This window comes from Mobula hypostoma, chromosome 24 (genome assembly GCF_963921235.1).
Source record: "Mobula hypostoma chromosome 24, sMobHyp1.1, whole genome shotgun sequence".
Classification (NCBI taxonomy): Eukaryota; Metazoa; Chordata; class Chondrichthyes; order Myliobatiformes; family Myliobatidae; genus Mobula; species Mobula hypostoma.
In genome coordinates, this window is record NC_086120.1 from 23,307,793 (window position 1) to 23,329,357 (window position 21,565).

At 42.9% G+C, this 21,565-nt stretch overlaps 1 protein-coding gene across 6 annotated transcripts in view; it reads right to left on the bottom strand.

Moving 5' to 3' along the window:
* The window catches only part of acsbg2 (acyl-CoA synthetase bubblegum family member 2), a 75,983-nt gene that overhangs the window by 43,291 nt on the left and 11,127 nt on the right, over positions 1 to 21,565 (bottom strand). For all 6 annotated transcript variants that reach the window (XM_063032090.1, XM_063032091.1, XM_063032088.1 and 3 more), the window contains exon 3: positions 2,333 to 2,454. In XM_063032090.1, the coding sequence (XP_062888160.1) occupies positions 2,333 to 2,454 (122 nt within the window). The remainder of the gene's footprint in view (positions 1 to 2,332; positions 2,455 to 21,565) is intronic.

Genomic DNA, 21,565 nt, shown 5'->3' on the forward strand with positions numbered 1-21,565 from the left:
TGAGTCGGGGAACATGTCTGTAAGTACAGGCTCTCCCCACAGTTGTGTTCTTTCACCCCTCCTGTTCTCACTTTATACATATGTCTGCACCTCCACAGACAAATCCAGTAAATCCCTAAAGTTTGCAGATGACTCAGCTGTGGTTGGCCTTGTCTCTAATGATGATGTGGTCTGCTTTCAGAGAGGTAGGCTGTCTTGCAGCATGAAGTGCTCGAAACAACTTGAAGCTAATTGCTATCAAGACAGTGGAAATGAGGATCGACTTCTGCTGACAACCCCCTACTGCCCTCCCCCCTTGGAAATTAATAGTCAGGCTGTGCCTGTGGTCAAGTCATTCAAATTCCTGGGACTACCATGACAAATACATTGAGGAGGGACAAGCACGTTACACTGATCATTGGGAAAGCCCAGCAGAGCTTGTTCTTCCTACGCCAGCACAAGAAATGTAACACCCCAGGGTGTATTTTCACTCAGCCATCACCGAGAGTGCTGCGACCACCTCTATTTTCCCGGTGCCTCCTCCATCTCCAAGTCCAAGTTGCAGTGAGTGGTCCAACCAGTGGAGATCACTGGCTGTCAGCTACCAACATTAAAAGGCCCGCTCATTGCCAGAGCGAAGGAAAGAGCTGAAAAAATGACTGCTGACTCCACTCACCCTAACAGTCACCAAATTACCACCAGGGGGACACTACAAGTCCACCACCACCAGGACTACAGGTCATCCATCTCCCAAGCTTCTTTACTGCAGCTATCCAGCTTCTCAATAAAACTCACTCAGGTATAATACCCTAACCGTCCCTGCACAACACCTCTTAAATGGTCTTCCTTGCTCCCCTCGTTCTGTTGACGATTACTGAGCCTCGTCATATGTTCACATTTATTGAAGTTTGATTATTGGCGTTTGTGCATGTGACCGTTCTGCTAATTGTGGATTGCTCATGACCGTTTGCACTGTTCTCCTATAAACTGTTGGTTGCTATCGTGTTGTCTGTTCCCATATTGTCCTGTGTTTCATGCTTGGCACTGAACCACAATTAGTTTTGGTACATTTCACATTCTGGCAATAAAGTGATTCTGATCCTAATCCCATGTCGTCAGCGTTCTTCTCTTTAAAATGAGGAGTGTCTCAGTTAAACTGGGAGCAATGCCAGAAATTATTACAGATTACAGAACTATGAGCGCTATTTGTGCTTAAAATTCCACAATGCAGCCCAGAAGAGCTCCTGAACAGTGCAAAGATCCTTTCTAGCCCTGATAAAATCTAGCCTTAAAGCTCGATTCAAAAAGGTCCTAAAGCTGTAGCCACTCACTCTGCGTTGCCAGTAACGCAGCCTTCCCTCCCACACACACTTCAATGCAGCCTTCACTGCACTAATGCAGCCTTCTCCACTCCCCCCCACAAACACATCCACCATTGCAGCCCTCATTCTAAACATAATTCTGAATTCAATAAAGTAACAGCACATTGATCCATTTTCCTCCTCACTTAACCTATCTTAACCTTCAGAGACACAGTCCTCATCACAACTTTCGTTCCTACTCATTTCTGAATCATCAGTAAAATTTCACCACAGTTCACTCATCTCTTGTGCTGTTACTCATGCAGCCCTGTTGATATAGCAACTCTCCCTTGGCATCATTAACAAACGAGGCCCATCCATCTGAGGTGCTGCAGTGCAAATTCCACCCACCATCTGTGACTCAGAGTTGAGAGCCTTACCACAGAACTAACATTACATTTTCCAGTCATCAATCAGCTTCTCTGGAAGAGGCAGCATGTTGACGAAGATTTGAGAAAGAAACAAGCTTGAGGAGCAGAAAGTGAAATCACATGATGGCATGATGCAAAGTACTGAAATAAGTACCGTAATGTTTAGAGTAAATGTGGTTCCCTTGCCTTTGGTTATTTTAGAAAACACTTCTTTGATTTAAAATACCTGATCCCCTACAAGCGTTATGTCATCAGTGCAAAAAAAATCTATCCCATTAATAATATACTATTATGGTTTATAACTTAATAGCTTCAAGTAAAATATCAATCTTGAAAAATGAACATCAAATTCCACCAAGCTCAATTGCATTAACCGTCCCCTCCCTTCTCAAAATAACCTCAAGACCTAGTTAGACAAGTTGATCATCCCTCAAGATGTTTCTTCTTGGGAACCAGTGATTTTGGAAACACCACTGTAAGTTTGAAAAAACTAGAAATCAAGGCTCCAAGTCATCCAATTCAAAAAGTGAAAGATAATCAAGGTCTTTTGGAAACATGTTTCCCTAATAAATGCTGAGCAGCCAGGTTATAAAATGCCCCACAGAGAAGGAACAGACTTACCATTGTTCTCAGGCACTTCCTTTTTTGACGAAGCCATTTCACAAGGGACTCCAGCAGTACATTCCAGATCAGTAGGTGCTGCCTGCCCTGTGTTATTTGGCATGAGTTCAGAGGGTGGTGTACTGTAACAGATCAGAGGAAAAATTAATATGTTTCTCGGTGAAACATAGATACACAATTTCAATCCCTTTAAATTATTGCCAAACAGGGCTTAATTGTTCAATTTCCCTGAAAACACTGAGCAACTCCAGCTTGCTTTAGGAATCGTTGCTCTCCCATCCCACTTAACTCACCTTTGAGTCAGATAGCCCTGGGTAATGTTAACACTCTGGGGAGAAAGGTGGCTGCGTTGCCAGCCCGGTGCAACACTGAGGAAGCACTACGACAGGGGGCCCAACATTTTTTGTACCGCAGGCCGGTTTAATATTGACAAATATTCTTGTGGACCAACCGACGGGGGGCGGGGGGTGTTAATCACGACCGGAATATAGGAAGTCAACTATAAGTCACTTATAAGTGGCTAATACACTCAATTTCGTTTCTGAAAGGGTTTATCTAACGAATATTAAACACACAGCGCATATTTTCCTCGTATGAATATAGTGATAAGTCAATTATAAGTCACTTATAAGTCAATACTCGAAGGGGGTTCCTTATGTCCAGTCTATTCCGCAATTTAGTTTTCGTGGCATTCATTGCAGAAAACCCCGCTTGCAGCGATATGATGTTGGAAATGGAAGCAACGTTTTCAGTGCTTTCGTGGCTATCTCAGGATATTCAGCCTTGACTTTGATCCAGAATGCCGGCAGAGATGTTATATCAAACATACTTTTCAGCCCGCCATCATTTGCAAGCTCGAGAAGTTGATCTCCTTCCCGTGCTGAGATGGATGACACGTGGGTAATGATCTCACTTGCGTAATGACCTCGTGTGCATTCAACTTCAACAGTGGGTGTGACAGGGAATGAGGAAAGGTGCGGCTGACTCATCGTTTCATATCGCCAAATCATATCGTTTCCTCGCGGCCCGGTAGCACATGCTTTGGTTGGGGACCACTACACTACATTAGTGAACCAGCTATTGAAACGTGACTTCATATTGTGTATGTGGCCTGGTTACACTACAATGCTATTAATAAAAATGCTGGAGACAGGAGTTAAGTTTCATGGTTCTTTACCGGCAGAAAACCAAACTCCGCACACACGTACAGATCAATACACGCCTAATAGCTCATGCAACGACGTGTTACTAAAACATAAAGTAGTCCCATATTATACAGTAGGCTATATGGTACACTCCTCCCCTTTTATTTTAATAGTGTATCAACTATTTTTTTACTGGGGCACTACGCTAAACAAATATGTTTACCCTTAACATACAAACACCTACCAATTGTTTACTTAGTAACCTAATGATATCAAATTATAATAAGCCCCTTTTTTTTACATTTGGTCTTTTTTTTGACTTTTATAACTCAAGTCTCGGGGGGCGGGGGAGGTCTTCTCTGCCTCTCTGGGTAACGTCTGACCTGAAATGTTTGCTTTGGGGAATGAGTCTCCACAGGTACCTCAGGTAGGTCCTCAGCACTGATGACAGGCTTATCTGTAGATGAAGCTGATGTGGTCACATCAGGAGTGTTTCTATGTCAGGGGAGTCAGGGCAAGGTGTTGTTGTGTTTTCCACCTGAGCATTCAGGATTTGGTCCACATGATGTCTCCATACGTTCTCTCCCACCTGTACTCTATACATCAGTGGCCGGTCCATGGCAGAAATTGTACCCGGCTGCCACTTTTCAGTCTGGTAATCGTGTACAAGAACTGACTGTCCCAGACTGAAGCTCGGTGTTGACTTAGCATTCAAGTGTTTGAACTGTCTGTTCTCCACATCACGCCGTACATCTGGTTTGAGAAGATCCATGTCGGACCTCAGGTTCCTGGTCAGAAACATCATTGCTGGAGTCTGATTAGTGGTTACATGTACTGCATTACGATAGGCAAGGAGGAAGTTGTCTATCTTGTGTTGCAGTGGTCGATTTTTGCTGTCTATTGCCTTGATGGATTTCTTGAATGTCTGCACAAATCTTTCTGCCAAGCTATTTGTGAATGGATGGTAAGGGGCCGACGTAAAGTGCTTGATTCCATTGTTCTTCACAAAACTTTGGAATTCTTCAGAGACAGATTGTCATCCATTGTCTGTGCAGATTTGTTCTGGTATGCCATTCCTGGTGAACATGGTCCTCAGAACTGTCATGGTCTTTTCCGATGTGGTTGTCTTCATTTTGATGACCTCTGGTCATTTGGAATGTGCATCAACGGCAATTAAAAAGATAAGAGTCCATGAATGGTCTAGCAAAGTCAATGTGCACTCGTTGCCATGGTGATGAGGGCCACTCCCATGGATGGAGACCATATAGCCTACTGTATAATATGGGACTACCTTATGTTTTAGTAACATGTTGTTGCATGCATTAGGTGCGTATTGATCTGTACGTGTGAGCTGAGTTCGTTCTCTGCCAGTAAAGAACCATGAAACTTAGCTCCCGTCTCCAGCATTTTTTTTAAATAGCATTGTTGTGTAACCAGGCCACATACACAACAAATTGGCGACGAGAATTATGAACCTACATCTTATCGGAACGCCATATTTTAGTTGATAACGACACTTGGAGAAGAGAGAGAATCTAGACGCATCTAGACGGAGTGCACTCGTTGCACTAGCAAAAAGGACACGCGAGTCAAAAAAAAAGAAAACAAGGGGAGGACGGGGCTTAATTAACATAACAAAGATGGTGATGATTGGAACCATTACAGCATTTGATAGTGGCATTGAAGACTGGGCAACTTACATTGAAAGAGTGGAGTTACATTGTGAGGCTAACGGTGTTAAGGATGAAAAGAAAGCCAGCGTCTTAGGCTACATCCACACTAAGCCAGATAATTTTGAAAACAAAGCCTTTTCTCTTCGTTTTGACCTTCCGTCCACACTGAAACGGCGTTTTCAGCCCCCGAAAACGGAGATTTTCATAAACGGTCTCCAGAGTGAATAAATCTGAACACGCCTAATATCCGTTGCAGTGTGTATGGGGTAACCGGAGGTTTTTAAAACCGCTGCCATGACGTGCCGGAACAGATGGCGACAGCCCGGCATTTTGTTGTTTTATTATTATTATTATTACTTTATTGTTGCCAAACAGAGCATACAATCATCACATAGATAATTGATTCTGCACTTTGCAGAACCTAACAATTTCAGAACAGACGGCAACGAGACTGAAGCCAGAAGAGTCAGAAATGTACTCAGCAAATACTTCGACCCATAGCTTACTGAATAAATAAGTATACTCACTTTGCCCTGGTTTCTGTCCTTGCTTGTATGAAGGTAGGGACAGAAAACACCCTCCACCACCTCCAGTTTAAATTCCATGTGGAATATTTTGGAGGATCAAGAACCAAGAACCAAGGTGCTTTACCTATTTATGCAAGTACTTCTCTGACAATAGCTGTGTAACAGCCTAATGTAACATTGTATGGAAATACAAGATAACACTGATGCAGTCATGTTTTATACATTTGACAAGGTGCTTTATTAATGCAGCAGAGTTAGCCAGTTTTTTAATGTTCGTCGTCAGCCGGGTCATACTGTCTGTGAGCTCCCTGTCAGTTGCCTCCATACACTCCAGTATTTGTTTTTTTTAGTTTTAAGTCCTCCTATGCGAGAGCCAACAGCAATTCCTTTTAACTTTCTACTCTGTAACTGGACAAACACGCACCAAGTATACCGTTTCCTCTTCGCTTGTTTTCTGTGTGTCCTGCGCATGCCCAGTAGGAGGAGATTTGCCCAAATATCCGTCTAATGTGGACAGAGATATTTTGAAAAACGTTTAGTGTGGACGCCTGTCGCTTTTACTTGAAACTGGCGTTTTCAAAATTATCCGGCGTAGTGTAGACGTAGCCATACTCAGTATAATGGGAGCAAAAACATACGGGCTGCTACGGAGCTTGTTAACCCCTGAAAAGCCAGCTGACAAAACGTTCAAGCAAATAGTAGACACTCTCCAACAGCATTTAAACCCCAGACCACTGGTCATTGCTGAAAGATTTAAATTTACAATCGGAACCAGAGCAAAAATGAAAGCATTTCTGAATATTGTGCTGAATTGTGTAAATTATCAGAACATTGTCAATTTGGACGCATTGAGAGACAGTTTAGTGTGTAGCATGCACTGTGAAACCACTCAGAAGAAGCTTCTGTGTGAAAAAGATCTTACATTAGAGAAGGCACTGAACATTGCAATATGAACGGAAACAGCAGCACGGGGTGCTTCCAAGGTACAACAAAAATCTCTAGAATATGATGCAAATAAAATGTCACTGAACAGAAATGAAGGAAAGAAATGTTACCGTTGTGGGAACATGTCACATGACTCTGATGACTGTTGGTTTAAAGACAAAGAATGGAGAAACTGTGGCAAACAAGGCCACATTGGCAGAGTATGCAAAGCTAGTAAAAAACAGAAAAAGGACAAAATACAGAGAAACAAGAAACCTCAGAAAGGAAAATATAACAGTGTACACAAAATGAAAGAAAGCAGTTCTGATGAAAACAACTCAGACAAAAGTGAATTGTCTTGTCTGCAACTTCAGAGCATGAAAGAGACAGATGATCGAAGAGTAATATGGATCACTCCACAAGTGGCAGGCGTGAGACTGAAAATGGAGTTGGACACAGTCTCAGCTTTAACAGTGATCTCTGTACACGACTACAAACGACTGTTTTCTCACATACCTCCGAAACGAACTAAACTACTGCTAAAGACTTGCACAGGACAGAAAGTGCGTCCCAAAGGCAAAATTAAAGTGACAGTGACCTACGGAGACAAAACACAGCAGCTGAACCTCTATGTACCGAAAAATGGAGGACCACCTTTGCTGGGACGTGAATGGCTCAGGAAAATCCAGTTGGATTGGCACACCATCAAGGCACCAGATGTGTCAGCAAAGGAGGGCAGCAAGGATACATCTGAGAGACTGTCACAAATACTTGCTGACTCTGAGGAAGTGTTCATGAAAGGAATAGGAACACTTCAGGGCATGAAGGCAAAGCTTGAGATTGAGGAAAACGCATGTCCAAAATTTCACAAAGCCAGACCAGTGCCATGTGCAATCTGTCCTACAGTAGAGGCAGAGCAGAAAAATCTGGAGCAGACTGGGGTCCTGTCAAAGGTGGATTGGAGTGAATGGGCCACGCCTATTGTTCCAGTGATGACGAAAACCTCCAGCACAAAACCAGGAAAACCAAGGTGCGCATATGTGGTGACTTTAAAGTGACTGTTAACCCAGTTCTCTGCAATGTACAGTATCCTCTACCTCATATTGAGGCCATCTTTGCCTCCCTGTTAGGAGGGAAACATTTCACAGAAATCGATTTGACCCAGGCTTATCTCCAAATGGAAATCGATGAAGCATCCAAGAAATACCTGACAATAAATACACACAAAGGACTTTACCAGTACAACAGGTTGGTGTTTGGGATAGCATCAGCTCCTGCAATCCGGCAAAGGGCAATGGACCAGGTCCTGCAGGGCGCTCCAGGGACTCAGTGTTACCTGGATGACATCATTGTCACCGGCAAAGATGACAACGAACACCTTTCTAACCTTGAACAAAGGCTCACCAGGTTACGAGAATATGAGCTCAGAGCTAATCGACAGAAATATGAGTTTCTCAGAAGGAAATCTCATACTGTGGGCATGTGATCAACAAGGATGGCTTACACATGTCTCAAGACAAGATAGAAGCGGTGCTTAAGGCACCACCACCTGAAAATGTGCCTCAGCTGAGAACATATCTTGGACTAGTAAACTACTACCACAAGTTCTTGCCTAACCTATCCACAGTCCTACACCCACTAAATGCACTGTTACAGACAGGGTCACAATGGAAGTGGATGAGAGCTGTAAGAAAGCATTTCAAGAAACTAAAAGACTCATAACTTCAGACGGGGTGCTCGCGCACTTCGACCTCTCCTTACCTATCCGACCAGCTTGTGATGCCTCGCCCCATGGGATAGGAGCTGTGTTATCGCACAAGTTTCCAGATGGCTCAGAAAGACCAATAGCCTTTGCCTCAAGAATGCTTACTTCAGCTGAACGCAACTACGCACAGATTGGCAGAGAGGCCCTAAGCTTTGTGTGGGGAGTCAAGAAATTCAGTCACTACCTGTATGGCCAAAAGTTTACCCTGTTGACTGATCATCAGCCTCTCATGTCAATCTTCAACCCAAGAAAAGGCATTCCAGTGATGACAGCACAAAGGCTGCAGCGATGGTCTCTTTTCTTAGGTCACATGCATGACATTGAACACAAGGGGACCAAACAACACGGCAACGCAGATGGTTTGTCATATTTACCACTGCCGACTTCAGAGATAACTACACAGCATGAAACATTTGAAAGCAGTTCAGGAAAAGTTAGGAAACTAACTAAATATTAAGTTAAAAAAAGGAATATGGGAAAAAAAACTAGGGGACCAAAAAAGAAGCCTTTGAATCATTTGATTCTGATGGCTTTTTACACTTAGGCCAAACAATTTCTCTCCATCCACCACAAAAAACAAGATCTCCTGGTGGCTACCTCTGCTGCCATGATGATGCCAAACGCAGGTTGGAGGAGCAACTTCTCATTCTGTCCAAGAAGCCTCCAACCTGATGGCTTGAATATCGATAATTTCTCACCCTCCTTTTTCCATTCCTCATTCTGGTTACCCTCTCACTGCCTCTCTCCTCTTCACCTGCCTATCACCTCCCTCTGGTTCTCCTCCAACTTACCTTCCACCCATGCTCCACTCTCCTCTGCAATCAGATTCCTTCTTCATCAGTCTTTTACCTCTTCCACCTATCATCTCCCAGCTTCTTACTTCCATCCCACTCAGCCCCTCCCCACACCTGTTTTCACCTATTACCTCCCAGCTTCTTACTTCCATCCCACTCAGCCCCTCCCCATGCCTTTTTTCACCAATCACCTGCCAGCTTTTACTCCTTTCTTCACCCCTCTCTTCCCCCCGCCCCCCAACCTTCTTACTCTGCTTCTGCCCACTTCCTTTCCAGTCCTGCTGAAGGATCTCGGCCCAAAACATCAAATATTTATTCCTGCCTGACTTGCTGAGTTCCTCCCTCATTTTGTGTGTGTTATTCAAGATTTCCAGCATCTGCAGAATCTCTATTGTTTAGGGTTCTTATAAAAAAAGGGTGGGTGCCTTAGTTTTGAATTCTTAAAACTTCATGGGTTGTGTGGCAGAGCCAGTAAAATCCAAACTAACAAATATAGCACTGTATTCCTATTTTAAAAGAAAAGGGAAATGGAAAATTTTTAAAAAGAGGAAACTTTAAGTCAATTTTCTGACATCAGTTATTTCAGTGCTATTAAGCAGTGGCCCTGATTGCTCAAATGTGCAGGGAGAAGCTGTGGTCAGTTGGTACCATTCACCTTTCTGAATTAGTTGGCCCTGGATTATGTCAATACTGAATGAGAAAGCTGGGTTGCCAGCCCAGAGCAGCACTGTACAACTGGGTACCAACTTGAGCAACACACAACACAAAATGCTGGAGGAACTCAGCAGGTCAGGCCGTATCCATGGGAAGGAGTAAACAGTCATCTTTCCAGCTGCGACATGACTCCATATACTCTCTCAAACTGACAAGAAAAGCTTTCGGGTTCTATTTCCCAGAAGGTTGCTGAGGGGAATTAGGGAGTAAACAGCAGAGCTGTGGCCGTAATTTTCCGAACATAAAGATTAAGGGCGATGCCCGAGAAGAAATATTAAAATGTTGTAACCTTTCTCAGAAAAAAAATTGGTACATAAATAAACTTTGTAATTAGACAGTTTAAACACAATGGTGGGAAATGTTCTATAAACAAAGATAAAAAGACAGAATTAGTAGTGTCACTTAGATAAGTGGAATGAAAAAACAAAAAAGCTGGAACCAGTCAGCAGGTCAGGAAGTGCCTGCTGAAAGAGAAACAAGAGATAATGTCATTAACGGACAGCAGGCCCCATTCTGACCACAGTGCCCCCAATCCAAAACGTTAACTGTTCCACTTTCCCATGGATGCCACCTGATCAGCTGAGTCTTTCCAGATCTGATCTTGGTGAAAGGCAAATTACTTTAGACAGGTGGGGATTTTCAAGAGAGGGGCTATGGAGGGACTACTCTTGAAGTGTACATACAGGCTTTCAAAAGGCTTTTCAGAAGGTGCCACGTAGTGGGCTTAATGAAGGTTTAAGGCTGTGGAATAAAATAGGCAGTAGTAGAAAATTGTTTAGAGGAAATGGAACGGATAGTATGAAAGGTTGTGGTTTGGAGTGAGATTGACTAAAGAAACTGGGGATTTTCTCCTTGAAACTCAAGAGGTTGTGAGAAGATCTGGTAGAAAGGTTTAAACCGGTTAAGAGTACAGACAGAGTAGATGGAGAGAACCCTCTCCTATTGATGTATAGATCAAGAATTAGGAGAAACAGTGATTGGCTAAAGGAACCAAAACTACGTGACAAAATATATTGATTTTACAGTGACTGTAGGATCGAGAATGACCTGTCAGGGGTAGCGGTGGAATAAGATTCAATTGTAGGATTCAAAGCGGATCTGGATAGGTACTTGAAAGGAAATAATAAGCAAGGCTTTTCACAGAAGCTGGGGAGCGAGGCCAGAAGGATTGCTTTTATGGTACAATATGGGTTCAATAGCTTCCTTCCACACCATCCCAATTCGGTGATGCCAGTGTTGCGCGTGCACACACAAAGTGGTTAGACTCAAAGATCCATAAACAAGTTGGCCTGTATCTGTGCTGGTTGCTCTTTGACTCTGTGATTCATTATCACAATATATGGAGACAGACAGTGAAAAGTGTCATTTGTGCTAACAATCAACACAAGCCAAAGATGGGCTCCGGAGGGCCCACAAGGGTCGTCGCACATTCTGGCGCCCACACAGCACGCCTACCATATTCGCAGAACAATACAGGCAACAATAACAACAGCAGCAATGTAACAGCAACAGAACAGCCCACCCAACCACACAGGCCTCTAGCCTTCAGTGGAGCCTGACCTCACAACATCAGGCCCTCAACCTCCCCAGCACACTCGGAAAATTTCATTCTAATGAGTTGATAGGTTACACATAAATGGTGAGTGGGGCTAGGTCGAACGAATCATAGACCACCATCATCCACTACCCAAAACTGCTGCCTTACAAATACTACTCAGACAGAACCCCGATACGCTGGTCCATTATTTGTTACAGATCACAGACTTGAATAACTGCCTCAAAGAGTGGCCAACTCCTGTCAACGGAAACAAAACCATTAGCACCATTAACATAACAGTGTAGAATTTGATGTGAGAGTAAGAAGATTGGTCCAAAAATTACTATATAAAAAAAAGCAATATAGGGAGCCATTTAAAGATTGCACACAAAGATTAAAGCCTTGGCAGCAAACAGGTACGGCAACAGACAGGATAGCGATTAAAATCAGGGCGGATCACACAGTCCAGCTTGGAGGAGGGGGACATACCGTGAGGGATTGCAAGGCTGATGGGGTTAAATGGATAGGAGAGGATGAAGGTGGGGTCAATGTACAAGGAGTTGCAAACAAGCAGGAAAGGATTAAAGATAAGTATTTAGCTTAAAATGTTCATTCAGCTTGGAGTTATTCAATGGCAGTATTTTCCATTTTGAAAGATGTACAAATATCCTTCCTGAATCGTGGCTGTGTTGAAGACAAAACAGATAAAATTGTGTTGAAGTAATATTGTCCTTTGTTAATTGTGCTAACTTGCACTTCAGTGGAATATTTGTTTCTGAATAAAGAAATAGCTTAAATTACATAAGTCAGTTCTTCTTGTACTTGCTTAAGATGTTTAAAATGTGTAGCTCAGAATTATTATTTTCTTCCCCCAACAGGAATTGGCTAGATGGACAACAAGCCCCTAGGAGAATACTGGAGGGAGGCCAGAGATCCCAGATCACTTCAAAAGGGAGGAATCCTGGAGATCCCCAAGGGAGACCAGAGACCCTGGGACAAGGGCGTAGAGTCCTGATCCTGGCAGCAGAGGCCTGATACTGCCAAATCCACAATCTCTCAATTAGGGCAGGTCACAGTACAAGTAGTTTCAAAAAGTTAGAAAATCTGTCCTTTAGATTGTAAGACGATCACAATTTTCCACTCTTCATAGCTCAGTCTAACCACTGTTGTAAAATTATCTTATACTGATCTTATTTACTCCTTTGATGAGTCAACATTCAGCACTCCAATCTTAAAATGAAGTCAGGCAGGTATGGTGAAAAATCTGAGGACTCTCAGGAATCAAAAGAATTCTTACATCATAAGCAAAAGATATATTATGCAGAACTTATTCTTAAAACTTACCCAAATATTATATGTAGTGAACTCAGTGGCCACTTTATTAGATACACCTGCTTGTTAATGCAGATATCTAGTCAGCCAATCATGTGGCAGCAGCTCATTGCATAAAAGCATGCAGACAGGGTCAAGAGGTTCGGTTGTTGTTCAGAGCAAACATCAGACCGGGGAAGAAATATGATCCAAATTATCTTGACTGTGGAATGATTGTTGGTGCCAGACAAGATGGTTCGACTATCTCAAAATGCTGATCTCCTGGGATTTTCATGTACAACAGTCTCGAGAGTTTACAGGGAATGATGTGAAAACCAAATGAAAAATCCAGTGAGTGGCAGTTCTGTGGGCAAAAATAGTGGTGTGCAGAAGAGCTTCTCTGAATGCACAACACAGCAAACCTTCCAATGGCTGGGTTTCAGAAGCAAAAGACCACAAACATACACTCAGTGCTCACTTTATTAAGTATAGGAGGTACCGAACAAACTGGTCACCGAGGCTAGTGGGAAACCCTTAAACAACTAATTCAGTCTGTTTCGCAGAATGAAAGTAGAGAAAATCCCAGAACAAAACGATCGTAAAATCAAACAATGAGAATGACTAACAATTAAGAATTGTTAAGATCAGAATTGTCACAAAGGAAAAAAAATTATGATGCTAAAAATCTCAGGAGTCAATCTCCAGAATCTAGTTAAGCAAAGTAGAGATCTCATGTGTCCTTGGGCAAAGGTACAACACCCAATTCAAATAAAGAGAGCAGAAGAATTAAAATTCCCAACCCCACCTTTCCAACTATATAGGTGGAACAGCTGGTTCAAAATTTCAGTCCTCAGTTTAGTGAAGGGCAGAGATGATATGTCGAGCTGCTAGTCTTAATCCAGCTCCCTACGAAACACACCACAACCTGCCGAAGGAGGAGTAAGAAACGCAATGCTCCACAGGGGAAATCCCCATTGGTGCTCCTGGTAAATTTCTCCAAACCCTTAAAAAACACAGGGTAGCATGAGGGAAATTAGTTATCTGTGTCACAATGGCACTAAGCTTTACTAAGCACCAACACAATTCTGTTGTATGTAATGAAATATGTGTATGGGATAAATAATTCATCTGCTCTCAGGCTAGAACACTTTCCTCCCTTGACTTTGTTTCGCCACCTGCTAAATGCTTCGCGAGAACCGTGGATCTGGCAGGAACCAGGACCAGGAGCCTCAGTGTGGATTTAATACTTCTACAGCTGAGCACAGGAAGGAAAGGACGGAACAGTCGGGAGTAGATACAGCAGCCAAGAATACATGGAGGGAAGCAAGTGGACACCCTGGAACAGAATGCTTTTCCAATACAGGATGGAGTTTCCTGACACAATAGATTAACAGTTACGGTTTAAGTCTGTAAGGTGTGCCAAAGTGTCTCTTTCAGGCAAAGGAGAGAGGAGAGGGTTGCCTGTTTTACCCCTATATCTTTGATGACACACAAGTTGGATATGTTACTCGTTCGCCAGTGTTCTTCCAGAACTGTGACTTTGGCATAAACATCAACATTTCCTTCATTGACAATAAAAGTATTACCACAGGTGCATAATAAATGACCTGACAATACATGCAGATAAGAAGCTCAGATTTAATAACCTGCAAAGCTCTCACTCAGGCTGGGGACACTCATTCCGCAAGTGAATCAATGGCAATTCCATGAACGACAGGCCAAGAGTTCATTTGCGTGCAACTCCCCAGGAAATGGGACAACAGCAGCAGGAATGGAGTGCTGGAAAGGACTTCACATAATGTCATCCACACGAAAAAGTCAACTGCCGGAAGTTTGTTAACTTCTTGCTTTTATCTCTGCAGAAACTGGAAAGCAAATGTTTAAAACATTGATACACAGAGGTTTACAGTATGCTTGCTGTCTTCGCACTCCACTGGCATGGACCAACAGGTGATGGTATATCTTATAATATTGATTCAGGGCAAGTCTTAGCTTACCAGAAAGTGGCTGAGTTACTGGAAAGGGGCACCATTTGTCCAAGTGGGAAGTTGCAAGCTGACTAATGCTGGTGAGCTGTCCAGCAGAGAAAAACTTACAAATTATACAGTGCCCTGGGAAAGTATTCAGCCCCCAACCCTTTGTTGACATAAATGAGTATTACAGCCAGGGATTTCGATCAATTTAACTGAGAATTCTTATTTATGAATTACAGGCTCCTTTTTCACAGTAGAGCCCCAAAACACAGGGAAGATTGTAAAGCCTGAAAAACTAAAAATCCAAAACCTGAAATTCGACAATTCAAAAGTATCTATCCCCCCTCCCTTTGCTCAGTATTTAGTTGAAGCACCTCTTGCAGCTATTACAAGCCTGTAGACTTTTTTGGATAAGTCTCTATTAGGTTCGCACAACATGATAAAGCAAGATGTGCCCATTCCTCCTTGCAAAATTGCTCAAGCTGTGCCAGGTTAGTTGGGGAGTGGCAGTGGACACCAATGTTGAGATTTTGCTAGAAATGTTTGATCGAGTTAAGTTCAGGACTCTGACTGGGCCACTCAAAGACATCAATTTTCTTTATTTGAAGCCAGTCCATGGTTGCTCTGGCAGTGTGCTTTGGGCCATTGTCCTGTTGAAAGACGAACTTCCTCCCCAGTTTAAGCTTTCTGGCCGAGGCTAGCAGGTATTTAATCCAGAATTTCTCTGTATTTAGCAGCATTCATCTTCCCTTCAATCCCGACCAGATTTCCAGTCGCTGCTGCTGAAAGGCATCTCCATAACATGATGCTACCTCCACCATACTTTACAGTAGGGATGGTGTTACCTGGCTGATGCAAAGTATTAGATTTATGCCAAACATACTGTTTAAAAGGCCAAAATGTTTCACTTTAGTCTCATCCAACCACAACACCAACATCTTCGTCCACCTCTTTACAGTATCTTCCAAGTGACACTTTGCAAAGTCTTTGCGGGCAAGAATATCTTTTTTTTTTGGGCAGGGTTTCTTCTTTGTCCCTCCTCCATAAATACCCTTTTTGTGCAAGGCCTCAGAGATTGTGGAGCCATGAACTTCATCTCCAGTTGCAGCCGCTGATTTCTGCAGCTCACACAGAGTGACTGGTGGTATCACATTAGCCTCTCTTACAAGTGTCATTCTTCTCCAGTGACTAAGTTTAGGGAGGCTACCTGACCTAGACAGTGTGGCTGTGGTTTCATGAAGGACTGCACTGAGCTCTGAGGTTATGTTCAGTGCCCCTGAGATGATCTCGTACCCTTCCCCAGATTTGTTCTTCTCTATTATCATTTCCTTGACTCGTCTTGAATGCTCTTTTGTCTTAATTTTAGTTTGGTCTGTTGAGAATATACCATACTGTTGGACCTTACAGAGACAGTGGGTCTCTTCTTAATTCATAGAAAACAGATGATCCTCCAATTTTCTACATCAACAATCTGTGTGAGTTGGTGAGGTAATCGCACCTGAAGGGAAGTTGGCGTAGTAATTACAAAGGGGATCGATACTTCTTCAGCCTCAGAACTTCGGTTTTTAATTTTTATTAAACCGTTGAGAGGTTTTGGAATTTTTCATTTGATTTGACATGATGCACCATGTTTTGTAGATTAGGTCAAAAATCCTACTGCAGTACATTTTATATTTAGAAAAGGAGACAGTAAAATGTGAAAATAGTTGTGCAGGCTGAATACTGTATAAACCAAATGGAAGACTATTCAAGGAAGAAACTACCAACAGACAGGAAAATGGTAGCAGTGTCTAATGTTACTTATGCCATCCTCAAGGAAGACTTCTCCACTGTCCAGACTATCCAACAGTGCAAGGCAGCTTTGGAAACTTTTAAATATCTCACAGAGCACTGTCTGCAGGTGCAGACCTCCTGAGGGATAGCAAGTTTTAACTGCAGATTGCACGGGGGTGGGGGGACCTAATTATTCAGTACTATCTGGTGATTATTGTTCATCCTCTGCTAATGCTCAAGCGGAAAATGAATGGGTAAGGGCATTTTGCAACTTTCCCCAAAACTTCAGGGAAATTCCCCAAGGTTTCAAAGGGCTTTTCTAAAACAGGCGCGAAAAAAAATTCTGACTAAAAATAAAAAAATAAAAGTTGAGCCTCCCTGTAAAAGGTGGAAGAAACACAGCAATTCAGCTTTAAAATCCAGTATCAACCACTCTTGGACATTCAAAATTAACCCAATTTTACAATGATATCAGTTACATTTTTATGCAAGTCACGGGCCATGAAATTTAGCAGGGCAGGTATGACCGAACCAACTATTTGCAAAGCCACACTTCAGTTAGTATGAGTGCTAACCTCTAGTTAAATATTGAGCAGAATGTGACATAAAACTAGCAGGCTATATCAGTCTAAAATCCTGAAACTCTTCCACTGGACTAATGTCCTGACAGTTGATGTTTTCGACCCAGGTGTTTTGGACAGTCATTCAATTTTCTCTGTGCTACTTCAAACTTTGATCCACCCATACTAATGGCAATAAACACGGGAGTAAACAATAATAACATATTAACTTCTACACCCTTTCTGGCAGCTTATCAAACCCCCAAGGACAAAGGCATTGCCATTAGAAGTTGACTGCGTGAACAGGTCGTCCCCAACAATCTCTAAATTGCTCAGTATAAATAGCTCAAAGATTAGAAAGGTGGGGTTATGGCAAGACCACTGATGAGAATACATATCTTAACAGAATATACATTAATAGTACTATAACCAAACACAAGTGCCCACATTTGAATGGGATTATGGAATGAAAGAAACTAGTAACTAGGCTCAAGTAGATCAGGTTGCACACATCTGACAGCACCTTGGTAGAAAATCACTGGGTTGGCCCTACTGGTTGGCTCCAAGAGGTAGTAACTATAATTATGTATTTAACACTTCCAATTTTACAGTTCTACGCTGAGAATGTAAGAAAACCCTTCTTCATCTGTAAGACCATAAGACGGAAGAGCATAACTGGGCCATTTAGAGTCTGCTCTGCCATTCCATCATAGCTGTTTTATTATCCCTCTCAACCCCACTCTCTTACCTTCTCCCCATAGCCTATGACACCCTTACTAATCAAGAACATATCAAACTCCCAGCCATCTGTAGCAATGAATTCCAACAGATTCGCTACCCCCGGCTAAAGAAAATCCTCTTCATCTCTGTTCGAAATGGATGTCCCTCTACTCTGAGGCTGTGCCCTCTAGCCCTAGTTTCACCCACTAGAGGAAACATCCACTTCTATCTAGGTCTTTCAATATTTGATAGCTTTCAAGGAGATCCGCCACCGCACCCCCCCCCCCATTCTTCTAAACTCCAGTGAGTACAGGGCCAGAGCCATCGACTGCTTCTCATATGTTAACCCTTTAATTCCCAGGATATTCTCATGAACCTCCTCTGGACCCTCTGCAATGTTAGCACATCTTTCCTTAGATAAGAGGCCTAAAACTGCCGACAATACGCCGAGTGAGGTCTGACCAATGCCTTATAAAGCCTCAGCACTACATCCTTGCTTTTATGTTCTAGTCCGCTTGAAACCTATGCTAGCATTGCATTTGTCTTCCTCACCACCAACTCAACCTGTAAGTTAATCTTTAGGGAAACCTGCACAAGGACCCCCAAGTCCCTTTGCACCTCAGATTTCTGAATTTGCTCCTCATTTAGAAAATAGTCTACACTTGATAAATACCACTGCCCAGAACAGGACAGCATATAATATTGTAGGTCTCTTGCCAGGAAGTAAAGCAACGTCTTTGATAACCGAGATCACCAGATAATGAGATACATATCATATGTATCTCATGCTGAACAGCTGCTAGCAAAATGATACCAGGTTTTATTTACACCTTTTGGGAGTGCGAACACAGTTTCAAACTAGAATGAACGCAAAAGATTCAACACCAGCATACCCTAGCAATTCATGTCAGAAAGTGGGAGTGACCCATTGTTAGAGGGAGATCATTCAGTTGTGTCATTGTCTAAGCTGTATCCATGCTGCTGATCCCAAGGAGGTCAATATTACCTGGCCTTGTTACATTACCAGTAATTCAATGGTCTGAGAGCGGATGTTATTTTTGCATAGGCAAGACCATTGGAAAAAAACTAGGCCACACTAACTATTTAATACTCTGGATTTAACAGAATTTATTGATAGGAACGTTGACATTTAAGATAATCACTCCTTTACAAATATTTCACAAGTATTCCACTATGAAGAATGCATCAATCATGGTTCAGCCATTCAGTTGGAGGAGCAACTGCAATTAACCTTAGGGAAAGGTTGACTATGCTGCATTGTTATTCCTTGGCCCATAGGAGAATGAGGGGACCTCACAGAAGTTCAGAAAATTATGAGGGCTATGATAGTCTCGGGTCAAGGAGTCCAAAACTAGAGGGCACAGATATAAGATAAGCCAGGATAGACTTAAAAGAGATCTGAGAGGCAACTTCTTCATAGAGAGGAGTGAGTACCTGGAATGAGCTGCCAGAAGAGGTCAAGGCAGGTAAAGTTGTAACTGTTAAGAGGCATTTGGATAGGCTTATCCAGATCCCTCTTAAAAACGGGTCAGGCCTTGAAGGACTATGGGTCAAATGCAGGCAAATGGGACTAGCAGGAGGATGCAGTGATCAGCATGGACTAGATGGGCTGAAGAAGCCGTTTCAGTGCTTATTACTCTAAGAGAAAAGCATTCATAATAAATAAATCATGGAGGAAAAGCATCATAAATGTCACTGATGTATTAATCCAATAGAAAACATGTCAAACATGTCAAAAGATATATGGCACTAATATCACTAAAATAATGTCTTGAGTCACCAGGAACAGGAGGAACAGAACTGTAATTGGGCAGGAGTGGATTCCTTTGAAGGTGTCTTGTGCTTGCGTAAGAAAATTGGGTGCATGTTCTTTTGGGTTAGTCACCTGCTTTATAAAGCTCCATTCTAAGTTCTGTTTACAACCAAGTTCTGAGCACAAAATAACTCAAGCCCGAAATCTGATGGTTTAGCTATGATGATCATTTTATGTATATAAAAACACAATAGAAAGATAAAAATACACTGGACAAATCTGTCTCAGTTACCCTCAAACTGTCACAATGGACACCAGCACGCCGGACAGTAAAAGGCCAAATACATTGTGCTACGTTCTACACAACGTGTGAGTGCACCACAGGACACATGGCGATGTTCTACTCCAGTCTGCTTGTTCAATGGAGTAACCATCACTGTCCTCATGAGTAGTCACCATACAAAGTGGAGACTGTTGGATTCTTAATTAGAAAGAGCATCAAAGGTTATGGGGAGAAGGCCAGCGAATGGGGTCGAGGGGTGAAATTGAATGGTAGAGCAGACTCGATGGGCTGAATGGCCCACTTCTGCTCCTATGTTCATGGTTTAAACAATGGTGTAGAGGAGTACTTAGTCACACATAGGCCTGAGTCGATGTAGTAGTCACACATCTATGGTTTAGTTGTTCAGTTACTGTAAAAGAGCACTACACATTGTCCAGGTGTTACAAAAACTACAGCCACACTTACACAAGGCTGTGTTTAATGTACACTCCAACCGTTACATGGCAACATCAAACAGTGTGAAGTTACCATCCCAGCTGTGTTGGATCAATGCTCGACAGATTACAAACAGCTTTCTCCAGCATCAAGAGTGGCCACACTAACACCCAGGTTGGGAATAAATGAGGATTTGATTTAATCAGCTTCACTCCAATATTTAAATTCAACGGTGGAGGGTAGAAACGATGAGACAAAAATGATGCTTTTTTTTTAGCTCAATAGTGGTTTCAATGCTGTGAGGTTAATGGATCCACCATTGTGGGTGGGCTGCTATTCAACCCTCTGAAAGGATTGTTCTATTTAAGGAATTACATCTGCATGAAGTGCATCTGGCTGCAACTCCTTGACAACCGTGTTAGGGATCTGGAGCAGCAGCTGGATGACCTTTGGCTTGCACGGGAGAGTGAGGAGATCATCGATCAGAGTTACAGGGAAGCAGTCACCCCGAAGTTGCAGGAGGCGAGTAGCTGGGTGACTGTCAGGAGGAATGGAAATGTAAATAGGCAGTTAGAGCAAAGCACCCCTGAGCCATTCCTCTCAAAAGTAAGTATACCACTTTGGATACTTTCGTGGGGTATGACCTCCCGGGGGAATGCCACGGCAACCAGGTTACACGCACCAAGCGTGGGTCCGTGGTGCAGAAGGAAAAGAGAGAAGAAGGGAGCGATAGTGATAGGGGACTCAATAGTGAGAAGAACGGACAGGAGATTCTGTGGACGTGAACAGGACACACAGATAGTATGGTGCCTCCCAGGTGCCAGGGTCAGGGATGTCTCAGATCACGTCCACAACATTTTGGAGAGGAATGGAGAGCAGCCAGATGTCTTGGTACATATCAATACCAATGACAAAGGAAGGAAAAGCAATGAGGTCCTGAAGAGAGAATTTAGAGGGTTAGGTCGAAAGCTGAGAAGCAGGACATCCAGGGTAGTCATTTCTGGATTGCTGCCTGTGCCATGTGCCAATGAGGGTAGAAACAGGATGATTTGGCAAGTATATGTGTGGCTAAGAAGCTGGTGCAGGGGGCAGGGCTTCAGGTTCTTGGATCACTGGGGTCTCTTCTGGGGGAGGTATGACCTGTTCAAAAGTGACGGGTTGCACCTGAACCCAAGGGGGGCCAATATTCTTGTCGGCAGGTTTGTAAGAGCTGTTGGGAGGACTTAACCTAATTTGGCAGCGGGGTGGGAACCGGAGTGAAGAGACTCAGGAGAGGACGGATGGTAAAAAAGTAAAGATAACATGCAGTCAGACTGTCAGGAAGG